At 37.8% G+C, this 26,090-nt stretch overlaps 1 protein-coding gene across 1 annotated transcript in view; it reads right to left on the bottom strand.

Annotated features, from left to right (window-relative positions):
• LOC106077713 (parathyroid hormone 2 receptor-like) overlaps positions 1-26,090 on the bottom strand; it is a 141,305-nt gene that overhangs the window by 17,617 nt on the left and 97,598 nt on the right. The window contains exon 4 of the mRNA XM_056018354.1: positions 12,928-13,071. Within this exon, the coding sequence (XP_055874329.1) occupies positions 12,928-13,071 (144 nt within the window). The remainder of the gene's footprint in view (positions 1-12,927; positions 13,072-26,090) is intronic.

Raw genomic sequence — 26,090 nt, 5'->3', positions numbered from 1 at the left:
GCTCCCATCCTGTCCCTTTTAGAATTAGGTTTTCTTCTATTCATGCTAATGTACATCTTATTCTTAGCATGTCCCCTGTTTGCTTTATTGGTATAGTTTATTTTGTATCAGAGGAACAAGGGAGGGAGAGAGAGAGAGAGAGAGGCAGGATCCTGTTGGCGCCAGCTTGGTAACGTGAGATGGTGTGGGGGTCAGCAGCAGACAGGGAGTGTTGAAACTCATGGTCGTAAGACAACGTCTCACTGTGCGCCTTAGGTGTGGCGCTATTATCGGTAACTGCACACTTGGTTTGCAGATGAATGAAGCCGTTGAAAGTGACTGATGCTACCCAGTATGCCCCCTCCCCCCACCCCTTCCCCGCCCGCCCCCACCCAAAAAAAAAAACAAACGAATAAAATGGGGGAAGGTGAGTGCTAGAGGTCAAGAGACAGAGACATGCCCGTGGAGATAACTGTTGGGAGGCAGACTTTTTCAACACTTCAAAATGGATATTTACATGTGTGGAGTAAGGCTTTCGGGTCCGAGTAAAGTCAGTGTAGATTCAGTGGTGGATGATGGGTCCTGTAGGACAGGGGTTCTCAAACATTTTTGACCTGGCGGACACCCTATATAGTCGTAACTTGCAACGGACTCCCAAAGTGAAAAAGCTACATATATGAATGTTATATATGTAACAAATGTTTGTGAAAGATTATGCACTCTATGATTCTTGTTTGAAATAAAATATATAAAAAAAATTAATGACTTAGATGTGGTGGATTAGATTTTATGAGTGTACCAAACAAGAAGAGGAGAAAGCAATCAACAAACTTCTTTACAATAACCCAGAATGCAAAATTTGGATATGTATTTGTAACCAGAATTTCAAAGCCGCTAACTCTATCCCGAGATCCGAAGAATACACAAGCCCTAAACCCCCCCCCCCCCCACTCTCCTACTATAAGGAGAGCTGGAAACCACTGCGCAGTTCATGGCAGATATAGGACTACTTGTCTGAACCTTCCAACATACATATGAGATCGAAGAAGGAGTAGAAGAATCTGTGAATACTCGAATAAAATGTGCATACCCATTAACTCTTTCTCTCCTAATCGACGATGCCAACGTTGATTTGACTCCATTAAGCGAAATTGTTTTTGTTTTTTTTTAAATTTATAAACTTTAATTTTTGTTGTGTAAAAAGAGTATGCATTCCCCTATTATTCGATACCAAATAAAACATTTTCTGATAAAAAAACAAAAAAGTTATTGAAGTTTAATCCTAACAGGATAGTGAGATAGAAATGAATAATTCTATCGGAACGAGGAAAATAATTACAGAGAGAAAGAGTTAAGAGCATAGACATAAATAAATATAGACTGGCCGATAAAAGAGTTTTATGAAATGAAAATTTGTGACTTACAATTTTGTGTACTTTATTATACAGCATTTATGAGCAGTATAAAAGTTAAGTATTCATATCTATTTCAGCCATAACCTATATAAATATTACAATATTTTAACTTCCGTTTTTTTTTAAATCTCTAAGACTGAAGATTATGCAACTTTTCAGAATTCGGTAATCCGACAACAATAGATGTACATGTTTTCAAGTTACATGAAGTTACTTCCTTCGGCCAGTCTATATTTATCTATGTCTATGGTTAAGAAGTATCCAAGTGAAGAATGTTTTCTAATCTTTATTTCAGGTCTTCATCGTATGGTACGTAACAGATATACTACACAGTAGTAAACAGTAGCGTAGGGAGAGTTGATTATTATTATTATCCGCCCCCCCCCCAAAAAAAAAAAAACCATAGGGTTTAATGAAGGCCCAGAGGACTGGTTCCACTTGACTGAAATGCAGCCCATGAGACATTTTGGGGGCAGCGGGGGCAGCTTTGTCTGCCCCCCCCCCCCCCCCCAAGGCCGAAAAATATTTTTGGCCACCGCTGCATAACGCCGTGAAATGTTGACGTTTCTGAGGTCACGTGACCTGTCTCCGGCGCAGACGATTTAAAGTTCACATGTTGATTTAGACAACGGATAAGGAAGGAGGTCATGTGAACTGCAAATTGATAAATCGCCTTTACTTTCCATGAAACTTGCCCGGTACTTAGTAGAAGGAGAAACCATAGCAACACAATGTAACAAGAACAACATTTAAAATACTTAAAAAAAAAAAAAAAAAAAAAGAAAATCCCCCCCCCCCGCCTCCTTTAAGCAACTTACTGAACGATTTTTTTTTTCTCTTAAAATTAATCAATGGCTGTGAATGATGCAACATAGGTTGCATTGTCGACACCAGGTCTTAGTTACGGGAGACGACTCCAGAACGTGAGATTAAAAGAGAGTGTAGATGTTATGAGTCGGAGTTTGAATATTATTTCTAAAATGTAGTACATTCATTTTATTTCATATCAACTTAAATTGGTCTATAGTATGAATAAATATTTAGCATTGTTCACTAGGAACTTATTCAAGCAATTTTTAAGTTTTATAAGTTAAAATATATTACTCCTACAGCTGATTAGTTGTCTACCTGTTACGTACAGTTTAATGCTGGGAATTGACGGCCAGTTACAACACTTACAATTAAACACAATGTAAGTTTATGGAAACGGAACAATTGGGTAGTGTCACCGAGACGTAACTAGCCGTGTAACTTTACGACCAAGACATCTCTCCCTTCTCCGTAGGTCCGAACTAACACTCACGCTTCTCTTATTTATTTATTTAACCACAATAAGCCGTCATTTTCAATTTTGTATTAGATATAAGAATTTGCGTATGTGTGATTTTAGTTCTAAACTACTCTTTAAAACTAGAACTTAAGAGACATTTCAGGTCAGAAGAATAAAAAGTAAAGTAGCTATAATACATAAAACACTAAACCATAATTTACATATAGAAAACCAAAACCTAATGAAATACTCAGAAAGACACGAAGATAGAGGCACATTTCTTATTCCATACGCTAGAACAAATACGTACAAGTGCTCCTTCTTTCTTAGCGCCATTATAGAATGGAATGGGTTGCCTGAATCAGCCAGGAATACCAACGAATTAGCCGAGTTTAAGTCATTGGTTAACATGCATGACTAGATTGACACATGAAATGCGTAGAACGTAATTATCTTATTTTTTGAAGTAACGTCTGTAAATTATAAGATAAGATAAGATAAGGTGTCACGTAATACATGCATGACCCAATTGCACTCTACATTATCAATATATCAGCAGACAACTAAAGATCTGGTCATCTTAAACGTAGAGAAAACAAAATACAACAAAGATGTATGTCTAAGGACCGCCTGAATAGGTCGCCGTGACCCAATTACTACGCTGCAGACTGAACGCACTATGAATATGAGGCGCGCCAAATTTAAGGAAAAGTCGCAGGCGTCATTTTGTGGAAACTTTTTTATTTTTCATTTTTCGGTGGGAAAAATGTTTTTTAATAGGATGCAAAAAAGGGACACGTGGCAACGAGCTATTGGTCTACACTGCCCACAGGTTGCAACGTCACAGCTCAGTGTTTAGTCCATCTATCACGATTGGTCTCGGTTCAAATCCATTACGCTAGTCTCCTCAAAGACAGAAGAATACTTTGATTGACTTTTGTTTCTCTACGCATGCAGTATGTCTCCTGGTATCGTCTATATGTAAAGAACAGCAAATAAACTATAATTCTTGCAAAGCTTGAATAAAGTCACGTTGTCTGTCTGTCTGGCCAAAAGTTTGTACACGTTATTTCTCCGACATACTATCTGGGATCAAGATGAAATTTTGCACAATTATTTCTTTTACCTGACAAGACAAGAATCAGTAAAAAAAATTAACCAATTATTTAATTACTTTGTTTGGTATATCAAACAAGGGAAAGAAATAGTTCTTGACTAAAGTGGTGGTATAAGCTGAATTAGTCCCATTTATAGATTGTCGTCTGAGGCTTATTACAAGTTTAATTACATGAGTCACCCAAACTGATTAATACACTTAATATAACCTTTGTGTTTTTTTTTAAGTTTTTTTTTTTTTTTTTTTTTGAGTTATGCATTATGATTAGACGTGATTGTAGTTCATTAGTCAAAGTTTGGTGCTGCGCATTTGCTATCTGCAGAAAGTCAATTGACCAATGCTCTCTGCAATGCCACAATAATTGTGTATGTGCATTTTTAATAAACAGTCCCGGCTTTGTCATAAGTGTAATACCAATCTGACCCATAAGCACAGCGCTGGTCTAACTAGGAAAAATTTCGAAAGTCATGAGATAGAGAAATATTTGTTGACTGGACAAGCAAGGAGCTACCCGATTAGTTTATGAGATTTGGCGGGAAATGTTTTTTCCTATAAATAGAGCTTCGAACCATTTTGGTAAACAGCGTAATAGATCAAAGATCTAGATTTGTTCGTGTCATTTCTGGACAACAAGGGCCCATAATGACGCTGATTTAAGGCTTCAATAAGACGAAAGATAAAAACAGTGGTCAAGAATATACCAGAATTTTAGAAATTTCGAAATGTTTACCTTTTGTTTGGTTCTTGAGGTTTCAGAATCAATTTAATCATGTTCTTCTTCTTTTAGGTTTGATCTATTTGTTTATATCTAGAGAAATGTATGTGTTTAGTGCAGTCAATCTTAATCTTCGGAGCAGAGCCGGATTTAGATATGTGGAGGCCCCGGAGCTGACTTTTTGTGGAGGTCCCTACAGCTTTTTGAGAAGCTTTAACAAAGATCTACTTATGAATGAAAATACTTGTATCTAAAAGCATGCTATATTTTAGAAGAAAGAAACAGAGTCCTTGTAAATGTAATCTCAATTTTATTTAAAAAAATTAATATGCATATTTTAGTTTAAAAATTTTATATTTTTGAGTTTTAGGAGAGTAAGACCCGTGGTAGACGCTCTGTATTTCCTTATTCCCACCATGCTACAGGCGTACGCTTCTTATTCACAAAATTTTTGTTAGCCGTAATAATGCGAAAACATTTTAAAAAAAAAAATCTGAAAGGTTTCTGACCGGTTGAAATTCGGATATATTTTATCTCTATTGTGGCTGCCCCTTTCTTGTGGAGTCTCCTGGGCTGTAAACCCCGCATGCCCTGTCTTAAATTCGGCCCTGCTTTGGAATCAAAAGACATTGCCATTATTATTATAGATATCTACAAGACACACTTTAAACTTTTCAAAGTTTGGAAACCGTATAAATGAAAATAAAACATTTCAAGTGAATCATTAGAAAGACCAATGACTTGGCAGAATGTAAGTCGTTGGTAAGCAGGACTGACTAGATTGACCTGAAATCACGAGTAGGACGTAATCATCTTCTTTTTTGAAGCAACGTCTGTATTTTATAAGACGAAAATATTTGTATCGTATAAAAGAGATATTGAACTCTTTCTCTGTGATGTCGAGTGGTTTAAGTCGCTTGGATCTTAGCTAAAGAGGCACGAGTTCTAATCCCGATGTAGACTAGAAATGTTAATTTTGGGATTTTACTGGGAGGTGAATTGTGTATGCCGAGTCCCTACAAGTATTTGGTACACCTTCGGCATGTTTCAGAAAGAAAAATGAACCAGAGTTCTAATGGACCAGTTGCATTTGAAAAAAGCAACTATAATATGAGTTTATTATTTTTTGAACTGTCTTAAGTAAGACCTTAAGCAACTTTATATAGATGACATGACATACACCAAAGAGGAAATTTCGGCATTATTTTTGAGGAACTTGTGACATGTGTGACAAAGAACAACATGCTTTGGTAGTACGGCCGTTTCATCGTCGTCCTCCTCAGCATCGATTCTAGTTGAGGGAGGGGCTAGGAGTCTCACATTGTCTCCTGCAAAAGCCCTGGACAGAAATCCTGCACGTATGTCACCATACGGGTTCAGAACTTTTGGCTACCCCCCAGGCCTGTCGGAATTCAGCAAGTCTTGGGCAGGCAAAGAGAAATTTGACCGTATTCGACCATATCACTAGATCATATTAGAATTTTAATAAACTTTCTTTACAATGAAATAGAAAAGGGGACTTGGAAAATGATGGGAAAGTTAACATCTAGCTATAGATGTCTTGCACTGAATTAAAAATAGTAATAAGACATAGATATATAGAGAGAGAACGAGAGAGGAACAGTAGAAAGAAAGAGAGAGAAAGAGAGAGAGAAGGAGAAAGAGAGAGAGAAATAGAGAGAGAAATAGAGAGAGAAGGAGAAAGAGAGACAGAGAAGGAGAAAGAGACGGAGAAAAGAGAGAAAAGGAGAAAGAGAGTGAGTGAGAGAAAGAGAGAGAGAATGAGAAAAAGAGAGAGAAGGAGAAAGAGAGTGAGTGAGAGAAAGAGAAAGGAGAAAAAGAGAGAGAGAGAGAAAAAAAAGAGAGAGAAGAAGAAAGAGAGACAGAGAAGGAGAAAGAGACGGAGAAAAGAGAGAAAAGGAGAAAGAGAGTAAGTGAGAGAAAGAAAGAGAGAAGGAGAAAAAGAGAGAGAAGGAGAAAGAGAGTGAGTGAAAGAGAGAGAGAATGAGAAAAAGAGAGAGAAGGAGAAAGAGAGTGAGTGAAAGAGAGAGAGAATGAGAAAAAGAGAGAGAAGGAGAAAGAGAGTGAGTGAGAGAAAGAGAGAGAGAATGAGAAAAAGAGAGAGAAGGAGAAAGAGAGTGAGTGAGAGAAAGAGAGAGAGAAGGAGAAAAAGAGAGAGAAGGAGAAAGAGAGACAGTGAAGGAGAAAGAGACGGAGAAAAGAGAGAAAAGGAGAAAGAGAGTAAGTGAGAGAAAGAAAGAGAGAAGGAGAAAAAGAGGGAGAAAAAGAGAGAGCAGGAGAAAGAGAGAGAGAAATAGAGAGAGAAGGAGAAAGAGAGACAGTGAAGGAGAAAGAGACGGAGAAAAGAGAGAAAAGGAGAAACAGAGTGAGTGAGAGAAAGAGAGAGAGAGAGAGAGAAGGAGAAAGAGATTGAGAAAAAGAGAGAGAAGGAGAAAGAGAGAGAGGAAAAATAGAGAGAAAGAGAAATAGAGAGATAAGGAGAAAGATAGAGAAAAAAAAAGAAGAAGAAAGAGAGTGAGTGAGAAAAAGAGAGAGAAGGAGAAAGAGAGATAGAAAGAGAGAGAGAGAGAAAGAGAGAGAGAGAAAGAAGGAATAAAAACTTAACTTTTCAAAACCAATTTGCCAAAAAATGTGTAGCAACAATAGTTATAGAAGAATTATTAATGAATATTATCAATGTACTACAGTAAAGACATTATTTATGCTAGGTCTCACATGCTTTAAAGGAGGAGCCCAGATTACCATAAAAACTCTCTTTCGAGCACACCTGTAAGGGGCGTGGTTTTATCTGGATCTGTTTAATTCTTCACGTTACATAAACATTTACAAACTTAAATTTTAAGCATCGAAGCATCAAAGGTCAAGGGTCAATAACTTCCAAGGGCGTTCACTGACAAAAAAAAAGTCAGCTCAAAAAAGCAGCGAAAAGGAAACGAACTCACGCTCATTTGCACACGACTTCAGCGCTAACCTATTCACCATGTGGTCATTCGACACCTTCATCCTCCCGCATCCATCTCAAGCCTCCAAGCTGAAGTAGACAAAATGTACTTAGGCCTGTTCCGAAAATCCACAAACAGAGGCGTCCAGGCATGAGGTGCCAACGATCTGTTGACTCACGGAGTTGACCGACCCTGAATGTTGACCTACCCTGAATGTTGACCTACCCTGAATGCTTTTTTCTGAGCTTTACACTATAATCAAAACTGCCTTCCTCCTTCCATCCATCTTTCTGACTCCGACAAACACCCTCCTGACATGAATACAACATGACTAACGAGCCGAGCCCGAGTCTCAATTAAAATGGCTCGGCCCCCCGTCAAAGTAGATAAGTCGGTTGTATGTTGTTGTTTATGTAAGGGTTGTCATGGTAACAGGTGGTGCAAGCAAACCTGCGTTACTGACCACGGAACAAAACCGCTCGGTTTCTACAATCATATATCTTTTTTTTTTGGTAACGAAGGTGCTAGTAAGTATATCAAATGTTTGGTAAGATGTTCGATAAGATGTTCGATAAATACATACTGACATACCAATCAGAAGTATTAATGACTGATATTAACTCTATCTCTCCGTAATTATTTTCCGCGTTTAGAATAAATTATTCATTTTTCTCATTTGTATTTCACTAGCCTGTTAGGGTTAAACGTCAAAAAACATTTTTCTTGTAATCAGAAAATGTTATAATTGGTGAAGATAAATGCGTGACCTTTTTATATAACTCAAAGATTAAAGTTTATGAACCCAAAGTTTAAGTTTATTTAATGGGGTCAAATCAGGAGAGAAAGAGTTAATTAAGTACTTCTTTATTGATACCCTCTTGGTTATGTGCAGACCAGGGCAATTTCAGGGTCACAACACCCTAGCGGACTCGACTACGTTTGTCAGATTGACCTATATGTTCTAAGCAGACTTAATTTTAAATTAGAATCTGTAACCAACACTTTTCGTTTCAGCTCGGCAATTTTGCGCTTTTCTTGAAGATCCAAATCTGAGGTAAGTCTTATTAATTATAAATGGCGTCAAGGATCTTATCTTTATCTTATATAATACAGACGTTACTTCAAAAAAGAAGATGATCATGTCCAACGCGTCATGCATTCAGTCATGCATATTAACCAATGACTTAAATTCTGCCAAGTCACTGATTTTCCTGGCTAGCAAAGGCAACCCATTCCATGCGCTAATAGCACTAGGAAAGAAGGAGCATTAGTACAAATTTGTCCTAGCATATGTTTAGGATTTTGTACCTCCGTCTTTGTGTCTTTCTGAGTATTTTATTAAATTTTGTTAAAGTATTGTTGTTACTTGAAAGAGGTTTCCCCCTTTCCCCCTTTCCCCCCCTTAAATTTAAAATTTACTTTGTCAATGACGGCAGTAGTTTACAATATGACTTCCTGACGGTTGTAGTGCAAAGTTCGAATGCTGCATTCCTGCTGGTGGTATATGAGGTAGGATGTTCTAAAACTCATTTTTTTTGTTTAAAGTTCACTCAGCTATCAATAGTCAAGTTAACGATTGGTTGGTGGCTATGCAGTGTGAATGATGCAAGATAAGAAGCAATGTCGTCAGCTGTCTGAGTTAGACCAGACGAGTTTAGAACACCTGAGTGAAAAGGCGCGTTTTTTGGTTGTGAGTTAGATTTTGTTTAAACACCATTTTATATTCTTGCTAAAATTTCATATGAAGTCTCTGGCCTCTAGCTATTATTTTGCAGCTGCTTAGATCTGTACATAAAAGAGATATTCAAGTTATTTCAGGTTTTGTAAGTTTAAATAAAATAAAAATTAATTGAATATTATTATGTAATATAATAATTATTAAATATGGAATATATTGTGTGATTATGATATTTTAAGAGGAACCCATAGGATAGTCGCTAATTCGATGTTTTAGAAGTTTTAAGAAAATAAACTACAAAAATATAAATATAATTAGATTAACAAAAAAATTAAGGAAGCTGCACAAGTGATGAGTTGTATTTTGTTTTTGACACCGTAATAAAATAAAATTAGATGAAAAAAAAGTATTTTAAAAAACTTACACACACAAAAACAAAAAACAACAACAACGAAAAACAAGACAGCTATGTACCGCTAAAAAATAAATTCAAGTTATTTTTTTTCCAAATAAAAATTCGAATAAAAAGTACAATGTATTCTCCACCGACATTCCCAGAAACTCAAGAAAAAATTTCGAGCATAAAAGATTATACATTGTAAACTCCTATGTATACAAAATCTTTGCAGTTTATATAATGCTTGGTAGTTAGTTCATATCTTGAATTCGCTGATACAAACAGCCTCACTTATCAACATGAACAAAGTGAGAATGAACTCAGAAATGTTCATTACATGTCTAGCCTTGATACGCCACCCCAGGTCATTAGCTTTTTTTTTTTTTTTTTGAGTCTTGTGACATAATCACGGAAAGTGTTACCATAGCAACGTATGTAAGCCTTCTTGATTTGGCCCAGGAAGCAGGGGGAAGTAATGCATATATTTATAAGATTTACTGCCCTTGTCTGAGGCGGGAAATGTTTTTTTTTTTATTGCTATGATATATAATCTAGCTCGACACCTAAAAGCTCGCTAAATTCGTAATTATTTTTTTTACTTTCATTAAAATAAAAATTTGACCTTTAACCGCGGGACATGCAAACTTTTGTTTAGAGTACCATCGTAGGCCATCTTATCAAACAGGCGCACGTAAGGGTGAGTCTAGGTCATGAATGTCGGGTGAGTGAGTTCACACCTGGACTTGATAGGTCATTGACTTGTGTACATTTTTTGAAATAACTTCATGGATTAATACATTATGTGGTCCTAGATTATGTGGTCCTAGATTGTGTCGTCTTAGATTATGTGGTCATAGATTATGTGCTCTTAGATTATGTGGTCCAAGATTATGTGGTCCTAGATTATGTGGTCATAGATTGTGGTCTAAGATTTTGTGATCTTAGATTATGTGGTCCTAGATTATGTGGTCCTAGATTATGTGGTCATAGATTGTGGTCTAAGATTTTGTGATCTTAGATTATGTGGTCCTAGATTATGTGGTCTTATCTTCAAACATTCAGTGCGTCATTTAGAAGACTAAAAAACTTTATTTTTGGTGTCTCTGTCTGGTTCATAGTTATTTTTAGTAGATATTTTAACACACACACTTTGCTCTCTTTGTTCTCTCTCTGCTTCTTTCTTTCTCTTATTCCATTTCTCCTTTAATTCTCTCTCGTCTTTCTCCTTGCAATCTCTTCCATTTCTTACTTTCTATTTAGTTTCTTCTCTCTCAAGCTTTCTCACTCCATGTTCAGCATTAACTCTACCACTTAATTCACTATCTCTTCTTTGCTCTCTTTCTCTCATCTTCTCTCTCTCACTTTCGCTCCCTTTTTTTCTCTCTTCTTCTTTCTCTCATTCTCGCTTTATCTCTTCTTATTCTTTATCTTTCTTTCTCTTCCAGTTTTAATTTGATCTGTTATCTATACCACCATATATAACGCAATTACGACATTCGATCATCAGCAGACGACAAGATGACCAGTCGAGATAACTCAAACAAATATGATATTGAACAACATAGTTACATAATGGCAATGTTATAATAACACCCGTTCGATCTGAGGTCAATACTTCTCTCAGTAATAACGTATAAATTTCCGCCCACGGGTTGACAATATATTTCCCAGGATCTGATAGTGTCTCGGAGAAGCCCAAGAACGAACAACAGTACCACAGTCCACTGATGAAACTTACTTGAACCTTTAATATGACGTCACATGACTTTTCCAATACTACTTAAAATGGTATAATATAAAGAAACAAAAATGCCGTGCGGCAATATATGTTTTTGCCTAATATGGAAAGTAAGTTTTGAGGCTATTTATTCTCTTCTTATGTTTGTAACATTCTTGTATATGTAAAAAAAAAAATTCGATTATCTCTAAGTGCATGCTTCTTGTATACAACAAGACTACTTTATTATTCATATAATGGGCATGGAAACAACCAAATCAGTATCGAATTGTGGAGAGAGTAAATCGTGCAATGTAAACATGTAACGCACAAACAACAGGAAGTGCCGGCCAAAGACAAAGGAGAGCTGTTATGTTCGGTTGCCTGTATGACCTTCTGTCGCGAAAAGACTATAGACCAGGGGTTCTCAACATGTGGGTCGCGACCCCCTTGGGGGTCGATTGACGATTTGCCAGGGGCGTGTGTGTGTGTGTGTGGGGGGGTCGTGGCAGAGTGGGGGATTGTAAAAAGGTGTCGCCGAGCCTAAAAGGTTGAGAACCGCTGCTATAGATCATCTCATAGAAATGAGGTGAATGCCTGGGCATTACCTGTGGTCGCCAGTTCCCCCCTCTCCACGCAGCTGATGTGCCCAAAGGTTGATACAGTTTGGGATCAGCGGCGTCGTAGGGCTAGCAGTGCAATAAGTCGACTCTCCTAATTTTTCCTCTAGGTTTACCCCCAACGCCTTTTCCATCTTTGTTTAAAGCTGCTAGTCAGTTGAGGTTTAAATTCAGAGTTTTCCTTCTCCTAGGTGGGTAGCCAGCCAATGCTAAAGAGCCCCTCCTGCCCGAATCTTACTGGTTTAGGCTCCAGCTACTCGTATTGCAATTTTCCTAATAGTAGTAAATGTTCCGCCGGACTTAAGATCTGAGTCCCGGATAAGGACTTCATGCCATTGGAAGTATTTTTTTGGTAGTGGAATGCTTATATCCATTACTACTTTCAGCATAATAATCTATGTGGTCACATAATACAACTATGCTCAGTGGATATGTGTACTGTCACGTATCGGTACAACACTTAGCTGTGAGCTTATTCCAGACAATTCAGGTCTATGAAAATCATGCATTATTATTCACGCGTTAATTAAGAAAGGGCCAATCAGATATCGAGGTCGAGTCAAAGGTCACTGACGTCGATTCTAGAAAACACGAGATAGTAAAAAATATCTATTCTAGAAGATACAGTTGCAAAAGAATTAGTAGAAGAAAATTAGTGGAGTCGAGATGATTATTGGAGGTTTGAAAGTGTAGCTAGAAAAATTAAAGTGGAAACAAGGAAAGTGTGTTCACATGAAACAAATTGGTATTAATCTTTTGTTTTATTGCCATTGCAATTGTGAGAATCTAAAGTGAAAGCTCGTTCATTATTGTGAATTTATATAACGGATTATTGAAACGATTACTTGTGTATGTGTTCAAAGGAATATTATTAAAGTGATCCAACTATATGCTGGAGTTTCTTCAGTCTTTTATTAATTCTTCAAACTTCAGCGTACTTTTGTATTTGTTTATTTGGAATAAATATATATAAAAAAATAGATAAGAATTGTATTTACAACACAATCTCTGAGTAAACACAACGTCACGCTGTCACTAACTATACGTCTCACTCACCGCTGGTATTGAATTGAGCTACGTATCCGGGACACGGTTGTTTGCTGACCGTGTCCGCAGGGGTAGGGTCCCAGCATAAGATGTTATCCCAGACCATTTCGCACATTCTGGTATTAGTGACATTGTCGTAAAGTAGGTCATCACCTGAAATTTAAGAAAAAAAAGTGTAAACAATGAAGTGATGTAAAACATTGTCTAATCCTACAAACAGACTCTTGTGGTGGTACTTCGCACTGCGCCAGCCTTCTTCTCTTTCTTTATCTTTATTACAGCTTTTTGGAAAAGAGTCTTTCATTTTTCTACGATATAACGCCGCTAATGTTTCTTTGGCCGACGGTTAACGAGCAGGGTGTCACGTGGCCAGCACAACGACCAACCGCCTTTACAAAAAAAATTACCAACTTAAGTCAGGTAGCCATTAGATTTGGGTGGACTCAGTGGCGCCCTAAAAATCCCGAAATTTAAAATCCCAATCTTCACTGAGAACCCAGGACCCCAGGTTCGGAAGCCAAGCGCTTAACCACTTAGCCACCGCGCCTCCTCCACCAAAAGGATTACAAACACCGACATTGTCAGGTTCTGTTTAAATAGATGTACTTAACAACAATAAGGCTTAATGGACCTAGAAAGACACCTGCACCCATTCTTGCCTACACGTAACTTGTTGGCAAGGCAACGCTTCATCTAACCTGTTGCGCCGTCTAGAAACCATCATAAAAAGGGCATCAAAAATTACACTCACAACATTACCACATTTAAAAGAACTTTTTGAACAAAAGTGTCTAAGGAAAATCGAAAAAATGTTGGAAAACAACGGCCACCCGCTCCATCAGAACTATGTCAGGTCGTCGCGAAGTGGGCGACTACTGTCAATGAAAACAAGAACACAGCGGTACAAAAACTCGTTCGTACCTCACTCGGTTAGACTATATCAACGCCACTCGTTGATCAGGAAACATGAAAAGGACCAAGATGCCTGTGTGTAGTCGCTGAATGAACTTTTATGCTGTGTCTATTGTAGTTATGTGTATGTTTCTGTTGTGTTGTCTTTATATGAGCAAAGAGTCATTGTAATCACAACAAATCTCCATAAGGATCAATAAAGCGGTCATAGTCTTAGTCTTAGACTAATAAACGACATGTGAAAATGTATTTAGTTAGTTAATGCAATGAGCTGTTTACAATGAGGACAAGAAATACTAAACAATCATTAGGCCAGGTAACTACTGAACCATATCTTCATAACAATTAGATCTTGGAATACTTATGAATAGTAACAATGTAATAATAACAACATCAATATGTCATTGTATAGCGCTGTGCACTATGGACCTCCAGACAAACAAAACATTTATATCGGCAACATTTTTGTCTATTTTGTATTGAAGGAAGAGGAGATTGCGGTTTTCGACAGTTTGTGGCTCTTAGCTTCTGATATTCCTTCTGAATCTATTGAATATAGATAAGTGATTCTAGATTACATTGCTGGGCCCTTGGGGGCCGCCTCGGAGTTGTTTTTTTTTTTTTTTTTTTCAAACTCAGTTTCTATTTCAATTACAATAACGCAAACGACAAAGAAGTTAACGGATCCCCGAACATGCAAGGCGTCCAGACTGTACAACACGGTCAAGCGGTCAACGTTATGGAGAAAGTGTATGTTGTTCATTATCATTTAGATTGGACATTGGTATAAACCCGGGGCTCACTTGATGAATTATGAATTCATTGATGCAAATTTAGGAGCATATGCACGTTGAAAGGACGAGATCTGTTATTTATGTCCTTCAGAAAAAACGTCCTTAGACCTACGAGTTGGGCCGGCCTAAGGCCACTGCAATTTATTCGGCCACAGTAGGACCCGCTATTTCATAGGCCCCGCGCAAATCTAGGTGTAAATTATTAAATAAAAACATTATAATTTATCAGGGCTCCCGCAGCCTCCTGATTTTCTAGGAGCTCCTGGAAATCTCCTGAAATTGCTAAATATTCGAAAAAGTCCTACTGAATGAACGGGAGAAGCTTGAATTGAATGTTGAAAAACTCGTGGACACGGTTGTGACAATGGTGCGAACATGAAAGGCCTCCATTCTGGAATTACAAAATGACGATTAAATAGGAACAAGAAAGCTTGGAGGTCACAGATTGTAGTGCTTGCAGTGAATTTCAATTGGTACTTCCAGAGTACTATGAACTATTGGCCTCCTTTAGACGTAAAACGACTACGGTTCATATCAGAGTACGCTTCCTCATGTGGCTGTGGAGCCCTTTTTTGGAGAGACACTCCCGTCCACAAATAGCGCAGGTTAAGGTGGCTTTTGCTTCGGTGGTAGAGGAGCTGGCCATTTTTCGGATTGTAAGTTTTTCTTCCTGAGCTGAGACCCATGTACTTTCACTGTCCATAGCTTTCCTGGTCACTGTCTCTCTCCATCTGGTGCGGTCTAGAGCTATATCTTTCCAATTGTCAGTATTGATGTTCACTGATTTGAGGTCACGTTTTATCACATGTATGTAACGGAGGTGGGGGCGACTATGAACTAGAAGTGTGATAACAGAGACTTTACATTACAGTAATTATTCGTGCCTAGCCTAACATCTGTGGGCCAGATTACAAACTTTTAGTTACTTAAGGGGTCCTCCATACATCCATCTACTTCCCAGTTTGTCGACATTCAAAACGAAACTAATATTTTGATTTAGACCTAACTGATTCGTCTACTCGTACATTCGTATGCGCTCTGGACCGTTGTCTTGGTTGTCGCTTGTTGGAACCCTAGCCGCCATCCAGTGGAAGTATTGGGCTAAGATTTATTAATCTTAAATTTTGAAGGAACACACAAAACATGTGAAACCAGCTTTAAAATCCATGAGACGTCTTTCCCAAAAGGGGCATAATTAAAGCTAATAAATACCATAAATAATTTCTCAGTTCTCTATATGTCACAAAAATATTAAGCAATTCCAATCGGCGCCAGTTAATTGAGTCACCCGGCTTCGCTTTCAGTGTAGAATGAGTTGTCCGATTTCGCGGTCACTGCAAAACATTGTTTGTTATAGAATTGTTGTGTATTCATTTTTTTTCCCCTAGCTTATTAATGTCAAATTAACATGAAAAGAATCTGGAAATCTTTAAGAGATAGTTCGGCTCAACAGACCTCTTCCTCCGTAAGCGCCTGCTCATCGGGGCCCCTTGTTCAATTACAAAGAGAAAAAAAAAACAACCTACAACAAGGAATTCTTTGATACAACACCCCGGCATATTGTGACATTCCCACATTGCCAGGCGCCTGGGGAATCTCCTGATTAAATCTGCCGCTCCGATGATGTGCCAGGATGGAGTGTAGAAAAGCCAAAAAAACTGAGCAGATGTTAATGGGGCGGGAAGTTTATTTTTGGCTCGTCTCTAGCCCAAGCATGCCATGTTCTGTGGTATCGCGTTTTGGGTGGTGGCAAGTGAAGATACCGCGACCGAAACCCAAGGCCGGAGTATAGTCTGGTGTTGGTAGGCGCTAATTTAACAGTTAAATATATTTTTGATTAGCATTTACAATGTTTTGTTTAATAGATACAAAATAAAATAAAAATTCGATATACACATGAAATTGTTTTTTTTCCGCCTCAATTGTGATCTGACATTACATCTAAAAAAAAAAAAAAATAGAGCTGAAAGGGGAAGCAATTACTGTAAGAAACTCGCCGGATTGTTTCCCTTAACAAGAAATACATAAAAAAGGTCTAGATGAGACAAGATATGGCACTATCACCCACCCACACATGGATGCTCTTTAAAGAGCTGACTAGAGGGTTTTTATGCATCTAGAAAAGTGCAAAACCCTTTTAAATGGGCGTTATGGACGGTCGTTGACTTGAAGCACCAAACTGCTCGTAGACAACTCAACCGCCAGTGGCGTAGATAGGAATTTACCTTCATTTGGGGGGCTTGACCTCTTAGGGGGCCCTTGCTATTTGCGTAATATTTAATATCTAATGTAAAAAAAAACACTCATTAGGGGGGCCCCTTCAAATGGGGGCCCGGGAGGATTTTGAAATTCTCCCCCCTTCCTCCTAGCTACGCCACTATAAACCGCGTTAGGCGTATTATAACCTTAACATAAAACCCCAGTGCAAAGCTCTCAGTCCCCTGAGTTTCAAATTTACAATTATCTAACCACGATGAACGAACTATATATACCTTAACTTATAAAACTTTAAAATAGTTGAGTAACTTGTTTTATTAACATAACTAATTATAACTTTTATTACAATAAAAACAAATTTAACTTGAGATGAAATGGGATAGAAGTAGCAGAGTTTAATAATAATATAAGAACGTTTTTTAAACAAAATCTAACTCTCTACAAAAACACGTCTTTTTACTCTGGCGTTCTGGAGTCGTCTCCCCTAAGACCAAGTGACGACAATGACGCCTATTTTGCATCTTTCACAACCAATCGCCAACCTCTTCCCACCGTCACCATAGAAACACACACATAGACACGCCATAGCATTCAGTTCTAGAGTTCTGAAGATGATCAATTTAATGTAGTTACTTCTCTTTCAACCAGAGATGATCTGTGACTAAATCAGACGTCAATGAACTTTGCTACTGAATTAGAGGGAAGAAAATGATAGAAACGGGTTTTAGAATATTGACGTTAATGTATTTTGAGGTACCGTTTTTTTTTCCTGTGTTATATTTTTATCTCCCGCTGCCTCAACTAAGACAAACCACCATTTATAATTAATTTTAAATTGCTAATCAGACCTGATAAGTAAATAGAGACTAGACCTGCACACTCTCTCTCTCTCTCTCTCTCTCTCTGCCATTGCTAATTATTTCTGTCTTTCTGAAACGTATCTCATAGAACGAGCCATTCACGTTAATTAGTGACTTAAAGTCTGCTAAGTCGTTGGTTTTCCTGGCAGTCTGAAGCAACCCATTCCATGCTCCAATTGCACTAGGGAAGAAGAAGAACTTGTATGAATTTGTCCTAGCATATGGAATGAGAAATGTGACTCTTTTTTTTTTTGTCTTCTTAAGTATTTTATTAGATTTTTTTTTCATTTGTAAATTATGGTTCAGTGTTTTAAATTTTTTGTCCTTAGGTGTCTCTAAATTTAGTGCTTTTACTAAAGATGTTACTCTAATCAAGTGTCAATATTCGTTGTTTTTTTTTTAAATAAATCTCACTGCTCTATTTAGCGCCTGTTCTACTTTCTTAATGTTTCCTTCAGTTGAGGGGTCCCAAATGGAGGATGCATATTCTAATATTGGCCTAACTAACCAAGGTTAAACAACATTTTAGTTTTATGTTTTTGTTTGATTTGTAAAAAAAAAATTCTTTTAATAAACGCCAAAGCTTTCTTTGATATTTATTTAATAATTTCATCAATATCTTATCTTCTTATCTTATATAATACAGACGTTACTTCAAAAAAGAAGATGATTCCATGACAGTTTTTCATTTATTATTACACCTAGATATTTTAAGTTTTTAGTTTGAGCACGTAACATACCGTGGAAAAAAAAAGTAGTCCTTATTTGTTTAAGTTTTTTTTTTGTTAATAACTGACATTTTTCTAGATGCAAAAACATGCTCCTATTTGATTTCCATTTTTGTAAGTCTTCCAAAACTTTTTGTAAAATTTCAGCATTTTGTGTTGTTTTTGTTGTTCACGAAAATGTAATTTGATAAACTTTCTAGTCGGTTTGAGGGACCAACAGTACTCCTAAAGACATGCACCAAACTATCTTACACTCGCGTACACATCAGCCACTAATTTTTTTTATTTTTTTTCTTAAATGCTTCAGGGAGATAACTATGTGGTCCAGATTTTACCCACTAGCAATTAATTCCCCCTGAGAAGGTCTTTACGAATCAAGCTTCAGAATTTTCTTGCGTAGAGAAAACGATAAACTTCTGTCACTCTGATTCCAGGGGGGTCCACATAGTTGCATAAGCTTATCTTGACTGGAGCTGATAAGCTCTCTGCTATCCTAAGATCGGATAAACTTGGAAATGGGGGATTTAAAAAACTGTCCCGATGATTGCAAAGTATAAATATGTAGAGAACAGAAAGTGCTTACCTGTTTCATAACAAAAGGTGAACATTTAAGAAAAAGTAAGCAATTTTTCGTAAGGATAACACACATAGCACGATAATTCTGCACTACTCACTGAACTATAACGTAATGCAGTGATGTCCAAACTACTATTCGAGGGCCACATTCTGCCCATGACCCATTACTCTCCGGGTCCTCCAGCCCTTTTCCCAAGTGGACGCAGCCCGCGCATTGCATGCTTATATGAAAGTTGGCGGACCACATTCTCAAAATGAATGGGCACCGTGTTATGGTGTGTGTGTGTGTGTGTGTGTGCCTCTATGGTGACTGTGGGAAGAAGCTAGCAATTGGTCGGTGGCTACGCAGCGTGAATGTTGCAACATAAACGACACTGTCGTAAGCTGTCTTGGGTTAGAATGACGACTCCAGAATGCCAGAATGTAAAGATCTGTTTTTTTTTTAAAGCGAGTTTGATTTTGCTTATAGTATCATAAAATAGTATTAGTAAAGTCTACTACATTTTATTTTATATCTACTCAAGTTGAATGTGTCTATATTGTAATAAATGTATATATAGTACTGTTCAAAAAGAACTTATTTCAAGTTTTATGTTAAGATATAATACGCCTACAGAGGTCTAATTGTCTACTAGCAGTCTTGTGCAACAAGTCAATGACCTTCAACAAAGTCAATGACCCTCAACAAAGTCAATGACCTTCAACAAAGTCAATAACCGTCAACAAAACACCGGTGACGTAATGAAAGCTGTAATGAAAATAGCGCGTTTTTTTAAAAACATTGTTGATATCACCGTAAAAGAAGTTTGTTTAGTTGAAGATTTCAACAGATAAATAAATAGCCAAGAAAAGGTGGCCGTGACAGCTATTATGATAAAACGTGTTAGCATAGATTGTTTAAATAGATTTGTATATGTCCCTTACGAGTTGTGATGGCTGAATGGTAAAGCGCTTGCCTACCGAACCGAGGGAGCAAGGTTCGAATCTCTATAAAGACTTGGATTTTTTTTAAATCTTGGATTTGTGGGGTAAAGTAAAGGCGGTTTGGTGGTTGTGCTGGCCACATGACACCCTGGTTAACAGCAAGCCATAGAAGTTCAAGTTTATGACATTTACTTCATCTGCCCCAAAGATCGCAGGGTCTGAAAAGGGAACAACTTGTAAATCCTTGTTGTAATGGGGGGAGTGTGAGCCCACTAATGGATACCCGACGTTAGTTGGGGAAAAGTAAAGGCGGTAGTCGTTGTGCTGGCCACATGACAACCTCGTTATCCGTGAGCCTCAGAACCAGATGACCTTTACACCCTCTGAAAGAGGGACTACTTTCTCTGATTGGTTAGTTATAATGAACATATGCTTTCTCTGTGAATTTCTTTAACCTTTTCAAGAATGAATTAAAATGAGGTCACAGTATCGATTCTTGACATTAACCACCCAAAGCCACCATAAAGATATATACAATAAAGTAATATCGCTGATCATAAACCAATAAAAATTAAAGGCTGACCGCTAGTGACCACACTAAAACTAATTTTATTTGACCACCCAAAGTACGAAGTAATGTAGAGACATCAGAGTCACTATTCGGACATTCCGAATCACAGACCGCACTATTTCCTCGGGTCACCGTCTATCAAACGTGACCTAATGGAGATTTGTTCGACGCCGTGGCGTTTGGGGTGGAAGTAATGTACATAGTACCCAATTGGTAGTGGGGCCTGTCAGAGGGCGGTATAAAAAGGGCATTTATTAAGTGGCGCCTTTTAACCTAATTTTATATGTACTTATTGTAATATGTTTACAAACGTTTTCTGCCATCGTTACTAACAACTAACATATTGCGACTGAGTAATACAATATAACAACAGAATATGGATTTCCGAAACGACAACTCAAAATCTAACCTTTGTTGTTATCTTTTTTTGTGTGTGGTTAAGACCTTGTCACAAAAGCAACGGACTGTTCTCGATTTGTAGCTCTAGTTAGGTGGTGCCCCAAGAACGGCCCGCGGGCCACATTCGTCCCACAATGGGATTTTATCCGGCCCGCGGAAACGTCGACACAAAGTGTAAGAAATCCCCTCATCACAATATATATATATATATATATATATATATATATATATATATATATATATATATATATATATATATATATATATATATATATATATATATATGACTATAAATGTGCAGTTTTTTCTTTATATATATATAAGACTTGTTTTTTTATACTTTGCTTGTTCTATGATAAATTTAAGTTAGAAAACTTACTAGAAAAAGGGGGGGGGGGTTGATAAAACCGGAAGCCGTCACATTTAATCATAAATTGGTCGTTTGGTCTCCTCCCGTCAGGACTCGTGTACCAAGCCCACCAGATCGCTCATTAGCGGGACCGCGTATGTCACTCCATAGTAAATAACTCTCCAGGCCAGCACACGTGTGGGGAAGAAGAATATAATTGGAGCAAAGGTCAAGGTTATTTGGTGAATTTAAGCTTACCCCCGCCCCTCTACCCCTTTTCAAGTAGATTATGGTCGGTCTATGAAGGAAAAGAGACTGAGTTTGGGTTTAGAGAGCAATAGACGGGGGATATACCATTCATGATGGAACCTCGACTTGATTTGTAAACCTCCTGCAGGACGTCATGGTATGTCATGGACGTCATGGTATGTCATGGACGTCTTGTTATGTCATGGACGTCATGGTATGTCACGGACGTCATGGTATGTCATGGACGTCTTGGTATGTCATGGTATGTCATGGACGTCATGGTATGTCATGGACGTCTTGGTATGTCATGGACGTCATGGTATGTCATGGACCTCATGGTATCTCATGGACGTCATGGTATGTCATGGACGTCATGGTATGTCATGGACGTCATAGTATGTCATGGACATCATGGTATGTCATGGACGTCTTGGTATGTCATGGTATGTCATGGTATGTCATGGACGTCTTGGTATGTCATGGTATGTCATGGACGTCATGGTATGTCATGGACGTCTTGGTATGTCATGGTATGTCATGGAAGTCATGGTATGTCATGAACGTCATGGTATCTCATGGACGTCATGGTATGTCATGGATGTCATGGTATGTCATGGACGTCATGGTATGTCATGGACGTCATGGTATGTCATGGTTCGGATCTAAGTCCATCTTAATGACAGTCCAGAACGCAGGACATGGCCTGACCTAAAAGTGGGTGTAAACTCTAAATGACTTTTGTTGAAATGTTCTCATACAAAGTTTCCTTATGAAAGTGTCCTTTAGGCTAGACGTTTAGCAGTCAACAAAATCTGCGTGTCGGGAATTCTTCAGATTCTGACTCAGTACACTAACGGAGATTAGGATTGTAGATATGTCTCTTAATAAATGTTGTTATACACATAAATAGACAATACATTAATTCTCTGATCATGTCATTGTTTACGAAGCCATTCATCTTTAACGAGTCATTTTTACAATGTTTATATCAACTCACTCTGTCTGTCTGTCTGTCTGGTAAAAAGTGTGAACACGTTGTTTCTCCCAAACCCATTCTCGGATCAAGTTGAAACTTTTTAATTATTAGTAATTCATTATTGTGTTTAATAGCCACAAAGGGAAAATAAAACTTCAATATTCACAGATATGGCTAAATGTGTTGGGTTTAGTCCCCTTAAATAATTGTTAACGCTATTTCTCCCTCACGCATTCTCCAATCAAGTTGATACTTTCAACAATTATTTATTGTACCAAACAAAACACGAATCAATAGACAAAAATACTCAATTAATCAATTAATTATTGGTAATTAATTATTTTGTTTGTCATCGAATAAGGGAAATAGCTTGTACATTATTGGTAGATATGGTTTTAAGGATAAAGCTCCTCCTTTTAGAAAAATATTTTTTTAAAAAGGATTTTTTTTTTCATTTTGCTTGTAAGAAAGCTGAAAACTAATTCCTTACTGTTGTAGTGAGGTCAGGTATAACTGAAAAAAAAAAGATTGTACTGCAATGTTCCAAATTTTTAAAAACTATCTATCTATCTATCTATCTATCTATCTATCTATCTATCTATCTATCTATCTATCTATCTATCTATCTATCTATCTGTTTGTCTGTCTGTCTGTCTGTCTGCCTGCCTGCCTGCCTGCCTGCCTGTCTGTCTGTCTGTCTGTCTGTCTGTCTGTCTGTCTGTCCGTCCGTCCGTCCGTCCGTCCGTCCATCTATCTATCTCTATCTATCTATCTATCTATCTATCTATCTATAAAACAGACAATAGTACTACAACGTATAGTTGGACATTGGTCTGCCAATAAATTATATTGATGCGCTCGTTGGTCAAGGCCACATTCTTGTACGCTTGTACATCTTGGATGCAGACTGCATTATTGAAGAAAAAGATCCTAGATATGGAATGTTATATATGATATACTCCAGAACTGTATGGTCATATGGAAAAAAAACATTTCCACAGGGAAACAGTACCAGGAAGAAGAAGAAACAGAGGAAGTGACGGCAGAACAATATTTAAGAATGGACAGGTGGTTAAAAGAGGTTCTAGTCCAGGCGACACAGACGAATGGGGGGGGGGGGGAAGAGGTGGTCAACAGATCGTTTGTGGTGTGGGTGTGTCTCACGGTCCAACAGAATAACGGATAGGTGAAAGGGAAAGTGTCAGGACACACCTAACCCAAACACAAGCACACATCGACACACACACATACAATTTGCTTTGGGTTGAATAAAAAAAAACGTGATAAAAAAATACTTAATCACAAACGAAACAAAAAAAACCTAACATTCAGACATTTTCTTTCGTCCTAATCTGAAGTCATTTCGTTTATTTACACAATTGGATAGCAAAATAAAAAAAAAAAAACAAGCCGTTCTAAGGGAAAGAACTCCGCACTTGCAACTTTATCTCTTAACTATTTATAAGTTATTTATTTCCCTTATTCGAACTAAAACCAAGTTAGTAGTTACTAATAATTAATTTACTAATTGTTGTTTTTTTTTAGCGATACCTGGTTTGTTAGGGTGGCTGAGCGGTAAAGCGCTTGGCTTCTGAATCGGGGATCCCGGGCTCGAATCCTGGTGAAGACTGAGATTTTTAATTTCGGGATCTTTCGGCGACTTTGAGTCCACCCAGCTCTAATGGGTGCCTGGCATTCTTTCGGAAAAAGTAAAGGCTGTTAGTCGTTTTGCTGGCTACATGACACCCTCGTTTACCTTAGGCCACATAAACAGATGACCTTTATGTAATCTGCCCTATAGATTGTAAGGTCGCAAAGGGGAAACTTTACTTTATTAAGTTATTGTTATGTAGTTTAAATAATTGTTTAAAGTTCCAACTTCCTCCAACAATGAGTGTGGGAGAAAAAAAAACGTATTCAATTATCTAAGGGGACGTAACCTACGTTTTTATCTGTATCTGCGAATCCTGAAAGATTAATTTGATATAAGCTTTGTGTATGAAGATACCTTAAGACAAATATAATGTCCGTTCTAGTAGTCAACAGTTTGTAGCTTATTTTTAGCCGAACTCACGTGACACAACAAGCCAAAAATAAATCTCGAGAAACAACCCAAATAAATCACAAGAAACAACAAGATCTTATTGAAAGTAGTCTAAAAGCGCCGTTGGTGTGAGATAGACATCTAATGGCGTGATGTTTACTTGCCGATAAGAAGCTGGCAGGGGGGCTCACCTACAGAATGTCTCACCTATTTCTTCACAGCCGACCTAGTCCCCACAGCTGGAGAGCTCTAGCTTGAAAACAATAAGTAAGACCAATACAGATGTAGATTTAGTAGGAAACTTGTTCACAATTGTAGAGCATTGAAGAAGTATAAAGGATTGCGTTACTTACTTGGCGGGGGCTATAGAACTCTATAGAACTATTTACATTATAAGCAGAAGCTACTTCATCCATGTCCCTAGAATATACGTATTTACTCACATTGTGGTTCCATTCTTTTATTTACTTATGCTCTACACACTTATGCTCTACACACTTATGCTCTACACACTTATGCTCTACACACTTATGCTCTACACACTTATGCTCTACACACTTATGCTCTACACACTTATGCTCTACACACTTATGCTCTACACACTTATGCTCTACACACTTATGCTCTACACACTTATGCTCTACACACTTATGCTCTACACACTTATGCTCTACACACTTATGCTCTACACACTTATGCCCTACACACTTATGCCCTACACACTTATGCTCTACACACTTATGCTCTACACACTTATGCTCTACACACTTATGCTCTACACACTTATGCTCTACACACTTATGCTCTACACACTTATGCTCTACACACTTATGCTCTACACACTTATGCTCTACACACTTATGCTCTACACACTTATGCTCTACACACTTATGCTCTACACACTTATGCTCTACACACTTATGCTCTACACACTTATGCTCTACACACTTATGCTCTACACACTTATGCTCTACACACTTATGCTCTACACACTTATGCTCTACACACTTATGCTCTACACACTTATGCCCTACACACTTATGCTCTACACACTTATGCTCTACACACTTATGCTCTACACACTTATGCTCTACACACTTATGCTCTACACACTTATGCTCTACACACTTATGCTCTACACACTTATGCTCTACACACTTATGCTCTACACACTTATGCTCTACACACTTATGCTCTACACACTTATGCTCTACACACTTATGCTCTACACACTTATGCTCTACACACTTATGCTCTACACACTTATGCTCTACACACTTATGCTCTACACACTTATGCTCTACACACTTATGCTCTACACACTTATGCTCTACACACTTATGCTCTACACACTTATGCTCTACACACTTATGCTCTACACACTTATGCTCTACACACTTATGCTCTACACACTTATGCTCTACACACTTATGCCCTACACACTTATGCTCTACACACTTATGCTCTACACACTTATGCTCTACACACTTATGCTCTACACACTTATGCTCTACACACTTATGCTCTACACACTTATGCTCTACACACTTATGCCCTACACACTTATGCCCTA

Source organism: Biomphalaria glabrata, chromosome 1 (genome assembly GCF_947242115.1).
Source record: "Biomphalaria glabrata chromosome 1, xgBioGlab47.1, whole genome shotgun sequence".
Classification (NCBI taxonomy): domain Eukaryota; kingdom Metazoa; phylum Mollusca; class Gastropoda; family Planorbidae; genus Biomphalaria; species Biomphalaria glabrata.
This window is presented reverse-complemented; position numbering and strand designations above follow the sequence as displayed.